General features: G+C 38.3%; 1 protein-coding gene across 3 annotated transcripts; it reads right to left on the reverse strand.

The window, feature by feature from the left end:
• Positions 1-501: 501 nt before the first annotated feature.
• Positions 502-11,737, reverse strand: MOCS2 (molybdenum cofactor synthesis 2). 3 transcript variants are annotated; one of them, XM_058433980.1, is made up of 8 exons: positions 11,592-11,737; positions 11,042-11,163; positions 9,598-9,742; positions 6,271-6,348; positions 4,624-4,751; positions 3,887-4,037; positions 2,856-2,979; positions 502-1,099 (listed from the first exon to the last, which is right to left on the reverse strand). In XM_058433980.1, exons 3-8 carry the CDS (start codon positions 9,693-9,695, stop codon positions 1,034-1,036), a joined length of 645 nt encoding a protein of 214 aa, XP_058289963.1. In that variant the 5' UTR covers positions 9,696-9,742; positions 11,042-11,163; positions 11,592-11,737; the 3' UTR covers positions 502-1,033. The 3 variants fall into 3 exon arrangements, with proteins under 3 accessions (XP_058289963.1, XP_058289966.1, XP_058289965.1); XM_058433983.1 differs by lacking the exon at positions 6,271-6,348 and having other exon boundaries at positions 11,592-11,735; XM_058433982.1 differs by lacking the exons at positions 11,042-11,163; positions 11,592-11,737 and adding an exon at positions 10,014-10,448.
• Positions 11,738-16,403: the final 4,666 nt, after the last annotated feature.

Raw genomic sequence — 16,403 nt, forward strand, 5'->3', positions numbered from 1 at the left:
TTATTATTTTATGAGCTACGTGTTTACTTGAAATTTGCTGACAGTAGATCGTAAATATTCTCACCACACAAAAGAGGGGACTATGTGAGCTGAGGAATATGTTAATTAGTTGGATTATGGCAATCACCTCACAATGTATATGTGTATCAAAAATCACATTGTATACTTTAAATATATACAATTTTTGTCAAGTATACCTAAATAAAGCTGGAAAAAAATTTTTTAAGAACTATATGGGACTTATATATACAAGTCTATCAAAATACTATAAAGCTTAACCAATTAAAAATTGGGGCATTGTTTACCTAAACATTTCAACACAAACCACCTTGTTGCTAGTTAGCTTTATGACAATTTTGTGCTGATTTGTATATTGATACAAAATTAACAACTAATAAAAAACAAAAAGTTTCCTGGTAAGATTATAGATTCTGAAATCCCAGAGATCTCCATAATGAGAACTATTTTTGGCAATTTAAAAAAAAAATACTCTTTTTAAACTTTTGAAATCATGGGTTTTAGTTTATTATTTTTAATATATTTCTGAAAATATATAATATCAAGACTGTCTGATAATGATTTAATACTTTCCAGTTCTGCCAACATTCCTGTCATGCATCCTTAATAACAATGCTCTCCCTGAACCGGGACGGGGCTGGGGGTGAGGTGGGGTTGGTGGGGGAGTATGTTTCTGAGCTAGTTAAAGTCACTGAGGAGGGCCAGTACCTCAATGTGTGTTGAGTTACAATTAGAAATTAGCCATGGAAGGACATGTCTACCACAGATATCTTTCCTCACATTTAAATTATTCCATTTCTTCCTACAGTCCTCCTTCTATCTTTAGTTCCATTTTAAATAACCCTTCATCCTACATCCTACATCTTGCTTCCTTTTTCTCCCTTTTGTCCCACTAGTATAACATAAGAGATTGTGCTTCAGTAAACTACCCTGATGTGGAGAGAAAAAAATCAAAATGTGATCAATAATAATAGTTTAACAAAGTTAAGATTGCATGCCCTAAAAACATAAGAGATTAATTGCTGGATGCCCAAAAGCACTCTTTGTTTCCTTTCCAAGATGATGACTCTTCGTATATTTCCTAAAAAACAAAATCATAACCGGTATTAAAAATAGACCATTCTAATATATGAATATAAAATATATTTGAATAAATCAGACAAATGAATAGCACATCTATTTCAATGGCTCCTCTTTTAACAATCATGACGAGAGACATCATAGGCAAGGTTACATAGGGGAAGATAGAAAGTCTTTAGTTTTAAACATTTTTTTCTTTCCAAACATACCTACTACTTCAACATTTCTAAATATGTTTTTCCAAAGGCAAATATCTTCATTAGCTGTTGAATTAAGTGATCACCTCTCAGAAGTTCTTAAACAAGTTTGAGCTGCCCTCTGGTATGAGCTGTTCTTTGACATACGCACTCTACCTACCTGCCACCCTTCCCTATATCACAGATGATCTCAAAGCACAGGCCGAGACTAGAACCAGCCTAGAAGTTAGATAGTTTGTGGAAAGGAGGGGTAAGGAGAACATATCAATTTCTCCTCTCACTCTCTAGTCACATTCCATTTCTGCAGGGAGAGGAATTCAAATTCAACTGTCCTCTGAACTCCTGCACTTCCTCGGACTCTCTATGGACAAACAAAAGCAAAATACGAAGCCCAGCTAGTCCTCAAAGCATGAAAACAAGAATATGCCCCAACTCCTGCTCATTACCTGTATTTCTGGGGTTGCTCCCATCTACTTTCTGTCCACTGACTGTGCACCCTTTCCTCCCTGGTAAAGAAAGCTACCCCTGCCTCCCAGGCTTGCAGCTGATCTTAGAATGCTCTTCCTACCTCTCCCTCTCTGGGGGCCTGCCTCCTGTTCTATCAAAATTGTGTCAGCCTTGTTCATAGCAAGGGAACAATATATCTGAGCTTCACTAAGTTTCCTTTCACATATTCTATCCTCTAATCCCTACGTATTCTCTTATAACAATGGGCTTCAATTTTATTCTGAAAACATGGTCACCATATTTCCCAGGCCCTGGTTATGAGTTCAACTTGCTTCTTTCTACCACTGACTGAGGCAGGTCCCCTGGGAAGGAGGGGAGAAGTGCCCTTTAAAAGCCTTGGCTCTCTGCTCTGGTCTTTTGATCTACTGAGCTGTTCATTAACTCCTCAGCTCTCTGTCAACCACAACGCTGTAGGCAATTGTAGACCATTCTAGACATTGAATGTGCAACCATAGAACAATCCCACTGTTAATGTTACTATACCAGGGGAGAAACTAGGGAGTTGGGCCTTTTCATCCCAACAGAATGTTCTATTTAACCAGAGAATTACTTGCCCTTATTGACAGAAAACATGCCAGAAGTTCCTATTTCTGTTTTTAAATCCACTCACTGCATTTTCTCAGAGGGAGCAGTATGTCACCTTTTTTTTTTTCTTCCCTAAAAAGGACCTCTAGGAAAAGCCTCTTTCACTTTAAAGAATTTCTATTTTAGCCATTACCTAAATAGCTAATGCATTATTCTCACTCTCCAACAGAAAGACCCTCTAATTCAAGGGAATTATAATCTAAGGGAAATAACCTCATATATGAACCCCTCCAACAGTCCAGACTAGGAATTCTCACTGTTACCACTCATTGAGGCTTACTGTGTGCCATGCATTCTTTGGGGCACATATTTTTCATGCTTAACAAATCTTGGAAAGAAGATATTTCACAGATAAAGAAAACAAGATACTATAGTCAGTAAAAAGTCCATAAATATAGGGGTTTTTATCTAAAAATTCCTGAGAAAAATCAGGTCCACATGGTAAAATGTGTTATTTTCTTAACTTACCTTTTTCCATATGGGCACCTTGGCTTTTAAAGTATCAATGGCATAGCTCACAGCTTCAAGAGATGCAGCTCTGTGGGCTGAGGACACAGCAATGATTATGCTTGCTTCTGACACTGGAACCAAGCTTTAACAAGATGAAGAGAAAAAAATCACCATCATCTCTGAATCTACGTGTTAAAGAATCTGCTAGACAGATGAAAAAAATTCCAGGTATGCAGTCTTAGAATTATATTGTAGTTCTATTTTACGTAAACATACAGTTAGAAAAGAGTAATTAATTGCAGTAGCATTCAGCAGAGGCAGCAGATAAGGCTGATGCTACAGCTAATTTGTTAGAAAAGGGTAATTAATTGCAGTAGCATTCAGCAGAGGCAGCAGATGAGGCTGATGCTACAGCTAATTTGTTAGAATCTATCCAGTAAACCCTCCTGATGGGCACCAAGGAAAATCGGAAAATCCTTTCATTGATACAGCACACATCTGACTCAACAAGGCACAGTGCCAAGTAATGCCTAGAAATACAAAGTTATGTCCTAAGGAGTATAATACAAAATTTTAAATCATACATATCAAGTAATAGGAGTGACAATATTAACCATTAATAAAACCACTGGTTATCAATAACAAACTAGTAACTAGCAGAGTATGATAGATATAGTCTCAATTACTGGCTTCTTTTTAAAGCCAAGAACTCTTCTCTTTTTCGGGGTACAAAAAGGCAAACCACTTTAATGACTTTCAGAGGCACTTATATCAAATAAGAATCTGTCACAGATTGTCATAGGGCCTGTAAGTCTTGGCACAGGTGCACTTTGTTACAGCAACAGAGGCAACAAGAGCTCTCCCAATATCAAAACCCACTAGGCAGGCACTAAAGGTACTAACAGCCATCCCTATTGTCCTCCAAAAATAATACATGAATATTCCTCTCATGGTAATACAGAATTCCTAAGAAAGATTCAAGAATCAGAGTTAGTACAAAGATGGAAAACAATTATACTTAACCTTTAAAGTGATAAAGGAAATCATACCCAAGTCTATGGAACACTGCTATGTGTTTGACCGGCCATTTCTGCCTAATGTCACTACAAATCTTTCTGACTTCATTTTCCGCCATGGGTAGATACGCTTCATATTCTAAGCTAATGACTTTTTTCCCTTCAAAGTTATTTCTTGTAGTCCCTTTAAAAATTAAAAAAAAAAGAAAGAAAAAGAAAACAATTAAAATAAGGTTTTTCCCTACAAAAGAAATAGCATGTTAATAAAAAAGGAATATTTTTAATAGTAAACAAGCAGCATACCAATTCTTCTAAAACTACTTGAAATCTTCTAAAAACAAAATTTGATTAGGAAAATAAAACAGATCATCACAAAGATGACGAGGAAATAAAACAGCACTGATTAAGCAAGCTTATTAAGAACACTCACCCGGCAAACCAGGCAAAATTATTCTTCTAACAGATACTTAAAAGGAAAATATTTATGTTCCCAGGACTATCAAGTACATTTTTACCTTCAATTTTGGAAAATCTAGAATTCTCTCTCCTAACAATGACTTTTATCCTACTTTTCAAAATGCCTTGTAATTTAATATAGGTTAATTTGAAGGTTACTAAAACAAAACAAGAACTAAAAAAAAAGTCTACCCACCATCATCGGTAATCTTGGTTTAAAGTTCAGTATTTCAAACTCTTCCGTTAACACTGAACATGGAAAGCACATGCTAATTTCTACTGTCTTGTACAGTGCAATGAAAATTACAACTCACCTACAAATAGGGATATTGCACCACAGAGCGGAGACATCACCAACTGTGAGACTTCATCTACTGAAAGTTTCTCGGCAGTAAAGTTTATAACATCTTTAGATTTCTCTTCAACTTCATCCATATCTTTCCTAGAAATAATACGTTAACAAATCTTAACAAAAGTCCTAGGGGTAAAACACTCAACAACTTATAAGCTCTTTCAATTTATATTTTTTTCTACATTATGTCGATGTAAAAGGAAGAGGCTGTGGCCAAAATATAAAGAGTTTACATGAGCCAAATCAAGGACAGTGGCCCAGGATACTTCCAAGATACCTCGGGGAGTTCCCTTGGGGAGCACTCCCTCAGCCTTTGTTGCAAGCAGGTTTGTAAAGGCAAAGGGAACAAAAAGTGGGCTGACACAATGATACAAAGTTTCACCAAGAATTCTCATTGGCATACAGAGATAATGTTGATCACTGATTGGCTGTACACTGTTGAACTACAGCGTGGGTACAAGTTAGAGTGTCCAGCATATGGATTTTATGGTTTCTTAGCTTCAGCTAGTCTGCAGCCCTCATAATAAGTGGCTTCAAGGGACCAGTGGCTCACACCTGTAATCCCACCACTCTGGGAGGCCAAGGCGGGTGGATCATTTGGGGTCAGGAGTTTGAGACCAGCTTGGCCAACATGGTGAAACCCCGTCTCTACTAAAAATACAAAAATTAGCCGGGCAGTAGTGGCAGACATCTATAATCCCAACTACTTGGGAGGCTGAGGCAGGAGAATCGCTTGAGCTTGGGAGGTGGAGGTTGCAGTGAGCTGAGATTCATCGCGTCACTGCACTCCAGTCTGGGTGATAGAGTGACACCCCATTTCAAAAAAAAAAAAAAGAAAAAAAAGGTAATGATGCAGCTTAAGGGGGGGTGACATGACTGCCATTTCATTCTAGTGCCTTTCTGTGCCTCTTAATGTTTTATCTGACGGGCTCACATTCCTCAGATAAAGTTTCTTTTCTTTTTTTTCCCACCATTAAATGTGTTAGGAGGCATGATTTGATCTGAAGGATAAAAATAAGCAAGTGTAAAAATTAGCAAAACTCAATTGTGTGTATAAATATTCATAATGAATCAGGCAATGACATAAAAAGTAATCCATTATTAACATGATCACTAAAATACAATCTATCTCAATGCCAATATATTCCAAATTCTGTAATTGCTATTCATATCTCCCATCAAGATACAGTGGAGGTATCGCCACTTCCACCTACATGCCCTTCCCCTCTCACCACTATGGTACCAAGCACCACACCTAAAGCTGCCTTTTTCTTTATCCAACAAAAAAGGGAGAACAGAAGTGACAGTGATTCTACTGGAACTGGGTTCCCTTCACAAACTGGCAAAACCCCAGGTAAGTAACAGAGGAAATAAGGGAATGAACTGCACACTTATTTACTAGGTATTTTGCAAAGCCCTTTGCCATGCATTTCTCATTTAATTCCTCAAACATTACACATACTTACTAAGGACCAGAGACTAGGGCCAGGCACTAGATATCAACCAGGGAGAAAGAAGCTCAAGCTCCTTTCCTCAGGGTGCTTACGTTCAAACAGGAGAAACAAAGCACTACAGGAGAAACTCACAATTACAAATAGGGATAACTTATGGACGTAAACAGGCTTCAGAGACAGAACCTGGGGTCTGGGGGAGATTTCTCTCAAGAGGCTGTATGAAAAGTTGCAACCTGAAAGATAAGGAGGAAGTCTTCTAAAGAAACCAGGGCACAGGCCCCCAGGCAGAGAGAGGGAGTGGCCAATGCCAAGCCACTGGGACAAGAAAGGGTGTGATGTGCTCCAGAACCTAGAATGAACGAAGAGAACTGGGCAGGCTGAGGCTGGACAGGTAGGTAGAATCTTGCAGGCAATGAGGAATATAATTATTAATCCTGTAAGGTTTCATCTGAATTGAAAGACGAGAGAAAGAAGGCTCAGAGAAGTTAAGGAACTCACTCAAGGTGCTGAAATTCCAACCAAGGAGTCTTAGTTAAGCCAATGTTCTTTTTCCTATCTCCTTTCCACCACGGAAACAGCACAATTCTTTATATACCACTGGATTCCAGGATTTTTCATCTGCTACACAAGCCACCTAAGTGTCTTCCACCTCTTTTTCTTGCAATAAAATATAGGTAATACAAATATGGTCTATGAGCTTCAAACCATACTGAGTTCCCACAACTTCTGATTTTACAAGACTACTAAAACCTAGCTGGCAGGTTTTAAAAATGCATTAATACCAGTCCTGCGAAACACATTCAAGCAACACACAATGCTCTTGAGTAATCTTCGTAACCTTTTCAAAGAACAGTTGTAATTACCACAAATACCCCTTTAATGGCAGCCTATAGTTTTCTGAATAAATTCCAAATTCCAAAAAACTGCATTTTTAGAACCTCTTGAAATCATGGTGGTGATATGGTGACCACAGTTTTTAAACAGCATTGAGATACATATCTGACAAGAGATTCTTCTATTATTTCCAGATAGTAGGCCTGAGAAAGAAGCCTAGTGTTGACATGAGAGGCAATCTGTTTTACAGATTGATTCTTCATTTCTTGTGGCATTGCCCTCCAGGAGGATGGGGAAAAAAATGGGTGAAAAGAGATAAAAAGGCATCCTTGGCTTGTTCCTTTCTTTAATGGAACCAAGTTTTTGCCATTAAGTATGATATTTACTCCTGATTTTGAATAAAAATCCTATCAAATTAAGAAAGTCTTCTTTCATTCCTAACTTACCAAGAGTTTTTATTCAGGGATGACTGTTAATTTCTACTGTTTGTTCTTCAGTTGACAATAAATTAAGTCTCATTCTGTCTGTACTTATAAGAAGCCTGAACTCTCCACACTATACTGAACAAGGTTCTTGTATATTATCCTACCTGAATATGGACTAAGTTGTTTAGAAAGATGACAAGGTAGCATGGGTCAAAGAGCTACCTGCAACACAGCCATAACAATAAAGCTATTCCTTTAGTCCTGGGCAATGGTTAGCTTTCTTTTCAGGCATTATTAGCTGTGCAATTTTTCTACATTTTCCATGGCCAGGAGAGCTATTATCTAGTATTAGCAAGTGTGGTTGGAAAAAAGTACACAGACAGTCCAATAATATGAGTTCAAATGTTGTCTTTTAAAAACCTCTTGAATCCTCAGCAAAAAGAACAAAGCTGGAGGCATTACGCTACCCAACTTCAAACTATACCACAGGGCTACAGTAATCAAAACAGCATGGGACTGGTACAAAACAGGATGCATAGACAAATGAAACAGAACCCAGAACCCAGAAATAAAGCTTCACACCTACAACTATCTGATCTTCAACAAACTTACAAAAACAAGCAATGGGGAAAGGATACCTTATTCAATAAATGGTGCTGGGATAACTGGCTAGCCATGTGCAGAAGACTGAAACTGGACCCTTTCCTTATACCATATACAAATATTAACTCAAAATGGATTAAAGACTTAAATGTAAAACCAAAAACTAGAAAAACCCTGGAAGACAATCTAGACAACACCATTCTGGACATAAGAACAAGCAAAGATTTAATGACAAAGAAGACTCAAAAAGCAATTGCAGCAAAACCAAAAATTAACAAATGGGATCTAATTAAACTAAAGAATTTCTGCACAGCAAAGGAAGCTATCAACAGAGTGATTGGACAACCTACAGAATGGGAGAAAAATTTTGCAAACTATGCATCTGACAAAGGTCTAACATCAGCATCTCTAAGGAATTTTTTTAAATTTATGAGAAAAAACAACCCCATTAAAAGTGGACAAAGGACATGAACAGGAACTTTTCAAAAGAAGACATACATGTGGCCGACAATCATATGAAAAGAAAGCTCAACATCACTGATCATTAGAGAAATGCAAATCAAAACCACAATGAGATACCACCATCTCACACCAGTCAGAAGAGCTATTATTAAAATAACAGATGCTGACAAGGATGTGAAGAAAAAGGAATGCTTATACACTGCTGCAGAGAGTGTAAATTAGTTCAATCATTGTGGAAGACAGTGTGGCCTAGAGACTGAAATACCATTCAACCCAGCAATCCCATTACTGAGTATATACCCAGAGAAATATAATCGTTCTGTCATAAAGACACATGCACACGTATGTTCGCTGCAGCACTATTCACAATAGCAAAGACATGGAATCAACCTAAATGCCCATCAGTGGTAGACTGGATAAAGAAAATGTGGTACATATACACCATGGAATACTATGCAGCCATAAGAATGAGATCAAGTCCTTTGCAGGGACATGGATGGAGCTGGAGGCCATTATCCTTAGCCAACTAATGTGGGAACAGAAAACCAAATACCAAATGTTCTCACTTATAAGTGGGAGAGAAATATTGAGTACACGTGGACACAAAGAAGGGAACCATAGACATTGGAGCCTACTTGAGGGTGGAGGGTGGGAGGAGGGAGAGGATCGAAAAAATAACTGATGGGCACTAGACTTAATACCTGGGTGACAAAACAATTTGTACAAGAAACTGCCATGATACAAGTTCCCCTGAACTTAAAAGTTAAATAAATTCTTTTTAAGTTGGCTCTTTCACTTATTAGCTATGTGATTAGCTATGTGATCAAAGGCAAGTTTTTTAAGTCCTCTGAATTTGTTTTTCTACCTGCAAAATATGGATATTAATATGTCACTGTGCCTGACACATGAGATCTCAATAAACTATGCTAAATGAAACATACGAAACTGATACGTTTATTGTAATTAAACTGCTTACAATAGACTTGATGCAGAAATGGTGGTATTCATAAACCTGTTGGCACCAATGAAGAGTTGCTGCATCAATAAAGATTTGGTACAGACTGACAAAGAATATACATTAACAGCAAACCACATACACTTTATCATCTGTATGATCCTTCCCCACACGACTGATTAAGAAAAACAAATCTCACATACCTAGATGGCTCAAAAGCACTATCCTCCGCTAATGGGGGGGATAACGGCAATTTCGTCTCCAGGTTGAAGCAGGAGGAGCTGATCTCCAAGCTCGACATATTCTTGACGAACAGCAAGTATTATCTGATTTCTAACATCAGCCAATCTAAAGGGGAAAAAATATGACTCAAAGTATCAACGCTATGATAGACCTCAAATCGCTTCAGCTGCAATTAGAGATATTACATAGATATAATTATATAAAGCATCACCTGCAAAATTACCAATTAAATTTACACATAGTATATGGAGAAAGGACATATCCACTGAAGAACATACTTATACATCACAAAGATACGTTAAACTGCTGTCAACTCTTTATTGGATGTTGTATGCCTTGGGGAATTAAACAACAAAAAAATGCACAAAAAACCCACCAGACTGGAGGCAACACTCAAACCAGGTCAAAAGAAGTTTCCAATCAGTACATGGCCTTTCCAGGGTCCTTCTATCCATGTGTTCAAGCACAAGTATAGCTGCCCATAAACTATGCCTGTACACATTATCCTATTCGAATACGGATTAAGTTGCTTAGAAAGATGAAAAGATAGCATAGGTCATAAAGCCACCTGCAACACAGCTTTATTAGCTGTTCCTTTATACCTGAACAATGGTGAGCTTTCTTTTCAAGCACAGTGAAAATGTATACAAGACCAGCTGTCACCTTCCAGGTAAAGCAGAATGGGAGACCCCACTGTGTTTCATTGATTATCAGGCCACTGTAAGAGCAACTTAAAAGATATGAAATCATGAAGTAGTTTGGTTTTAAACACTTATTGCGGAGTATCTTTTACACAGAACTAGGACTTCCAGGTTAAACATCTATACAAGCTTAAGTGACACCATTAATATTCCTGAATCACCCTCAAATAAGTCACTTTTATATTTTGTTCCAAAAAGAACTTGAAGTGGGAATGACAGAAGTAAAATTACAGGTTTTGCAAGAACCAGAAAAAAAAATTAAATATTACAAAAACTCAAATTCAGCAGCATCTAGGATTTGTTGTAACTCATTTTTCTTTTAATCTTAGAAATTTCTATGTTGAGCTCTCTAAAGAGGGGCAGAACAAAATGTTTAAAGCACACATTTTTAACAGAATTTGTAACAATTTCATTTAATGTTATAAAACTGCAGAAGTGACATGTGCAGTGTTTTGTAAATTATCAAAGAGAATATAATCATGTCCCTCTGGGATTCACTGTGTTTTGGGGTAAAATATCTTTAATCTTTCTTAAAATACGGTGCACATTTAGAGTTTTTCAGGTGTTCCAAAAAAATACAACTAACGATTCTTTTTGACATTAAGCACGGAAATCGAAATTAACCTTATTTTTACTTTTATCATTTATGTATTTTGAAAATATTTAAATGTTACTCATATGCATTCTACAAATTTTTAACTACCCAGGATGTCGAGTTTCTATCTCCTTCCACAGCTGCAATGCTTTTATTTCTTGCGGCACAGAAATGGTCTCTGAACGAACTCCTGTTATTTCAGCACTCTTTGCAAAATACAATACTTCAACCTGAAAGTAAAGAAAATGCTTTTAATAACAACTCATACTCGTTTTCTGACTGTCAATGTTGAGCAGTTTTCTCATTTTCCAAATGTATTGCTTTAATCAAAGACAAATTTTATAAAGAAAATTAAATAACCCATAAAAAATTTCAGTATACCTATAAGTTCAAATTCTGAAAACTTGTTGTTTTAAATACAATTCAGACTAATTTCTGGATGCCTTTTAGTTTTACAAGCTTAAGTGTGCCATCATTAAAATCCTAAGTATTTATCTTCTGGGAAAACACGTTAAGCCTACCTTAATTGACATAAAAGTATAGCACCTTTTATAAATATGTAAGCAAAGAACAAATGTCTGAGTCAAGAGATGAGTTACACAAATAAAATAAATGAACAAATAAGCGAAAAACCTGTTTCTCACGGTTGTCAAATCACCTTAGATTCCGGTCTGCATAACATTGTCCCCAGACGCTAAGGATTAAGTTATGCATCATAGTAAATCTGACATTTACAGAAGCAAGTAGGTTTGAAACACAGGACAGACTGGAATTTGCTAGAACAAACTTGTGCCAGCAGCCTGGTATGTAAGGGATCTGACGAAGTAAAATAGGCACCTGTCACTCCGTGCAAACGACTGTTTACGAAATAATTACAGGTTTGCAAATGATCAAGGGTGTGGAAATCCACAGATGAAGCACAGTTCTTCATAAGAATTCTCCATGAGGTGCGTTTCTTTTTAGATTAAAATTTTAGGTTCAACAAAATGAATAATCTGGGAAAGAGGTGGCCACAAAAGGTGGAGGCGCCTTCAGAACGAGCCCGTCCTTGCTGCCGTGAGCGGACAGGAGTTCTTGGAGGGGACCCGACTTCCGCTGGGGCAGCGGCAGCAAAGCCCGGAGCCAGGAAGGGCCCTAGGACGGGGGCGGGGGCGCCCCTGAACCCGAGACGCCGGCCAGGTTGGGGGCTAGTGGGGAGGTCCGACTGACCAAGGCTGGGTATGTGGAGGGAAAGGGCGGGAGAAACAAGTCGAGGAGGGCTCCGCGCCCAGGCCCGCACAGACACCCGCCACCCTTACCTGGCACAACGGCACCATGCCGCCTGGGACAGCTGGACCGAATCACAGCCGCAAAGGCGCAGGCACGGGCCCACCCGGAGCGCAGGCGCAACTCGACGGCGCTCAGGCCCCGCCTGCGCCTGCGCCTGCGCCCGCGCTTGCACGGAGCATGCGCACAACCAGCTCCGCCCCGCGCCGGGCTCTGGCTGTTTCCTTCAGGCGCCTGTTCCACGCCAGGATTAGTTTTGCTTCGCAGATGGGCCGTGGTGGTGAGAGCGAGCAATCAGAATGGAAATGGAGAAAGGGCTTATCATGCATGTCCTCCCCAGGAGGGAGGTCGTGGTGCAGGCGAGCTGACGCCAGACTCCCCTGGACACTTGCCGCCTGCGTTATGGAGGATTAGCTAATAACCTTTTAGGGGCCTTGAGGATTTTCCACTGGCTCACCTTTAGGCTTCTGACACTTTTACCTACGGTATGTGAACCTCGAAAATTTGAGACAGGTCTCAGTTAATTTAGAAAGTTTATTTTGCCAACGTTGAGGACATGCCCGTGACACAGCCTCAGGAAGTCCTGAGGACATGTGCCCAAGGTGGTCGGGGCACAGCTTGGTTTTATACATTTTAGGGAGACAGGAGACATCAATCAATATGTAAAAAGTACATTAGTTCCTTCCAGAAAGGCGGAGACTGTTAAAAGCAAGCCCCGCCCCCCCCCAACTGGGGGCTTCCAGGTCACAGGTAGGTAATAGATAGTAGCATTCTTTTGAGTTTCTGATAAGGCTTTCTAAAGGAGGCAATCAGAGTATGCATCTATCTCTGTCAGCAAAAGAGGTGACTTGAATAGAATAGGAGATAGATTTGCCCTGAGCAATTCCCAGTTTGAAGGGGCCCGAGTTATTTTTCTTTCACAGGTATATGATTGGTGTTTCTTAAAGACAGAATATCCGCCTGGTCAGAACATTCGAACTGTATCACTTTTCCTGTTTATTGGCTGCTCGGTAATTGTATACTGTCCATCCAACTTTCCCAATTCTTGCCAACAAGAACTCTTGGCTTTAAATTGCTTGCGTCATTAAGTGGATGTAAGTTACACGTCCCTTTCCTTGGAGCTCACAGTCCTGGGTAGGAGAGTTTTAAATATGAGTGATAATTCCCTGTAATACTAAAGATATGTGTTACATTTCAAGGGTGGAAGCAGAAAGTGGTTGTGTCGCCTGGGGAGTGAGAAGATGCTGAGAAGATAAATCTGCTAGAATAGTGGCAGTAAATCACAAGAGTGGGAGTAGAACATGAAGAAATTTCACTGGCCTCTGACAAGCCATAGGGATATGAAGAAGCATAATAAGTTCACAGAAGGGCAAGTAGTTGGCAAGGCAGGTGTGCCTCCAGCAAAGAAGGAGGTGTTGAGAAGTGAGGCTGGAGAGTCCTTGATAGGAAAAATTGACAAGGAGCAATGAATACCAAAGTTGCTAAACACAAAAGATAAAGAATTATATTCACACCCAGGCATAAAAACAAGGGAATGACGATAGTGGCCTTAGACTCCTCAGTGGCATCTGATGCCAGCAGGTGGCAATGTGCAGTGTGTAAAAAAGGCTGAGAACGAAAGCATGACCCCATAATATAACAGCCAAACTGGTGGGGCATGATTCTCCTAAATCAGCAAAAACTCAAAAAACACAATACCCAAGAACCGTTCTTAAAAATCCTTCTTGGGCAAAAAGTCCACTCGATCAAGAGTAATCAAAGTAAATAACTCAGCAATAAAGGTATTAATATGGGAAAAACGAAAAACTAAAAAAACTGGCATTGAGATTTTAATCCATTCAAACATAAAACTAAGATATCAATTATGGGATTATGATTATAAAATAAAATGTAAATGACATCAGAATGTTAAAAAAAGGGAAACTGTCCAAAGTGGGAACATATAGTTACAAAATATCAATTCAGGTTTCTTTATATTTTTCATAATCTTTATTTTAGGAAATATTTTAGGAGCAACTATCTCTTACAAATAAACAATAATCTGATTATTTGTAATCCTATCAGTTTCACCAGTTATTTTGTTGATAAATTCAAGTAAATATATGTCAATAATATTGCCTTGCTTTCATTTTTTTATTTTCTAATTCCTAATGAGGTGAATCTTTTCATATTTTCATTGAGCACTTCTCTGTGAAGTTTCTGTTCACGTCGTTTATTCATTACGCTGTAGATATGACACAGTTCTTTTTTTTTTTTTTTTTTACAAAATACAGACCCATCTATAATTTGTGGATATGCAAGCAAAACTGATACCAAAAAATTCCAGGCTTATTCCATAGACTTTGATTTTACTTTTCTTATGAATTCATTAATTAAATCAATGAATCATCACAATGGTATATAAATTATTAATAATAACAAAATGACTTTATGAACATTTGCATTTCACTTAAGCTACAATTTTTTGTGAAAACATAGTTGGAGCCACCATTTTCCCAGTTATTTTTACCATAAGGAATCCTATTTGGTTAAGAAAAAAAAACAAGTTGAGGCAAAAACATTTCCATTTTGTTTTCGGATTGAAAAAAGATGAGATTCCATGAGACTAGAAATGTAGGAGCATCTCAGACCTTCACAGAACGCTCTGTTAGAAGATCAGACACATAACGTTGCTTGTGAGAGGTGAAGCCAGCTGGACCTCCTGGGTCAAATGGGGACTTGGAGAACTTTTCTGTCTAGCTAGAGGATTATAAATGCACCAATCAGCACTCTGTGTCTAGCTAAAGGATTGTAAATGCACCAATCAGCACTCTGTAAAAATGCACCAATAAACGCTCTGCATCTAACTAAAGGATTCTAAATGCACCAATCAGCGCTCTGTAAAAATGCACCAATCAGCGCTCTGTGTCTAGCTAAAGGATTGTAAATGCACCAATCAGCACTCTGTAAAATGGACCAATCAGCACCCTGTAAAATGGACCAATCAGCAGGATGTGGGCAGGGACAAATAAAGGAATAACAGCTGGCCCCCCACAGCCAGCAGCGGCAACCCGCTCGGGTCCCCTTCCACGCTGTGGAAGCTTCGTTATTTTGCTTTTCACAATAAATCTTGGTGCTGCTCACTTTTTGGGTCCATGCCACCTTGAAGAGCTGTAGCACTCACTGCGAAGGTCTGAGGCTTCATTCTTGAAGGCAGCGAGACCAAGAACCCACCGGAAGGAACCAACTCCAGACACACGTGTAGTAGCAAATTATCAAAAATGTTCATTGCCTTTTCTGAAAAACAATTTTCCCAGAAACATCTGGCAGAATCAGAGTTTATTGTGTCAAAAGAAAAACTTTAGACAAATTAAAATGAGCAAAGAACAATTTGTGAATTGTGCCCCTCTCCCAACCAGAACAGGTTCAAAGAGACTCCAGTGCTGCCACGTGGTGAAAGAATTATGGACAAAAAAAGCAAATAAATTATTGGAAAAGAAAATGAGGTACAGAAACAGCTGGATTGGTTACAGCTTGGTATTTACCTTACTTGAACAAGGTTTGAACAGTTGGCTGCCTTTGATGGGCTGCAACACAGTGATTGTTATAAGAGTAGGTTACGGCCTATTTACACATGCAGTTAGGTTACAGTTCACTGTGTGTTGAGAAACCTTTAGGCCAAACTTAAAATTTGTAAGGAGGCAGCTTTAGGCTAAACTTGATTTAAAAGTTATTAGATGTTCTATCAGTTGTTTCACCGATAGGTAATAGGTTTTTATGGTTTTGTTTTCTATGCTATTAAAATAGTATATAAAACTTGTCACTTGATTCTGATTTATCATGTTACAGTTCAGTCTCTAATTGAACTCAGCCTATTTTTTTCCCTAAAATCCAACCTATTCATCCATTTACACAGATTTTTTTTAAATCTAAATATATCAAATTGCTAAAAATGTTTAGTCACATTCTTTTTCTATTGCTGCCCATATATTTTCTGCCATCATTTTCAGCTACTGAATAGTATCTAGTCCTAGATATCTGGTAGCCCATTATCAGGAACTCTTCATGAAATGCTTTAGTGACCTTGTTTAAGTCAGTAATAAAGTTGAGGTTTATAATCATATTCTATGACCAAAAAAAATACAGGTAATAGATTTTCAAATCTCAGCCCATGTCTACTCCTTTATTTCCCAGTGTGGCAGAATTTTTTTTTTTTTTTTTTTTT

The sequence above is a fragment of the Hylobates moloch genome, unplaced genomic scaffold (assembly GCF_009828535.3).
Source record: "Hylobates moloch isolate HMO894 unplaced genomic scaffold, HMol_V3 SCAFFOLD_23, whole genome shotgun sequence".
Classification (NCBI taxonomy): Eukaryota; Metazoa; Chordata; class Mammalia; order Primates; family Hylobatidae; genus Hylobates; species Hylobates moloch.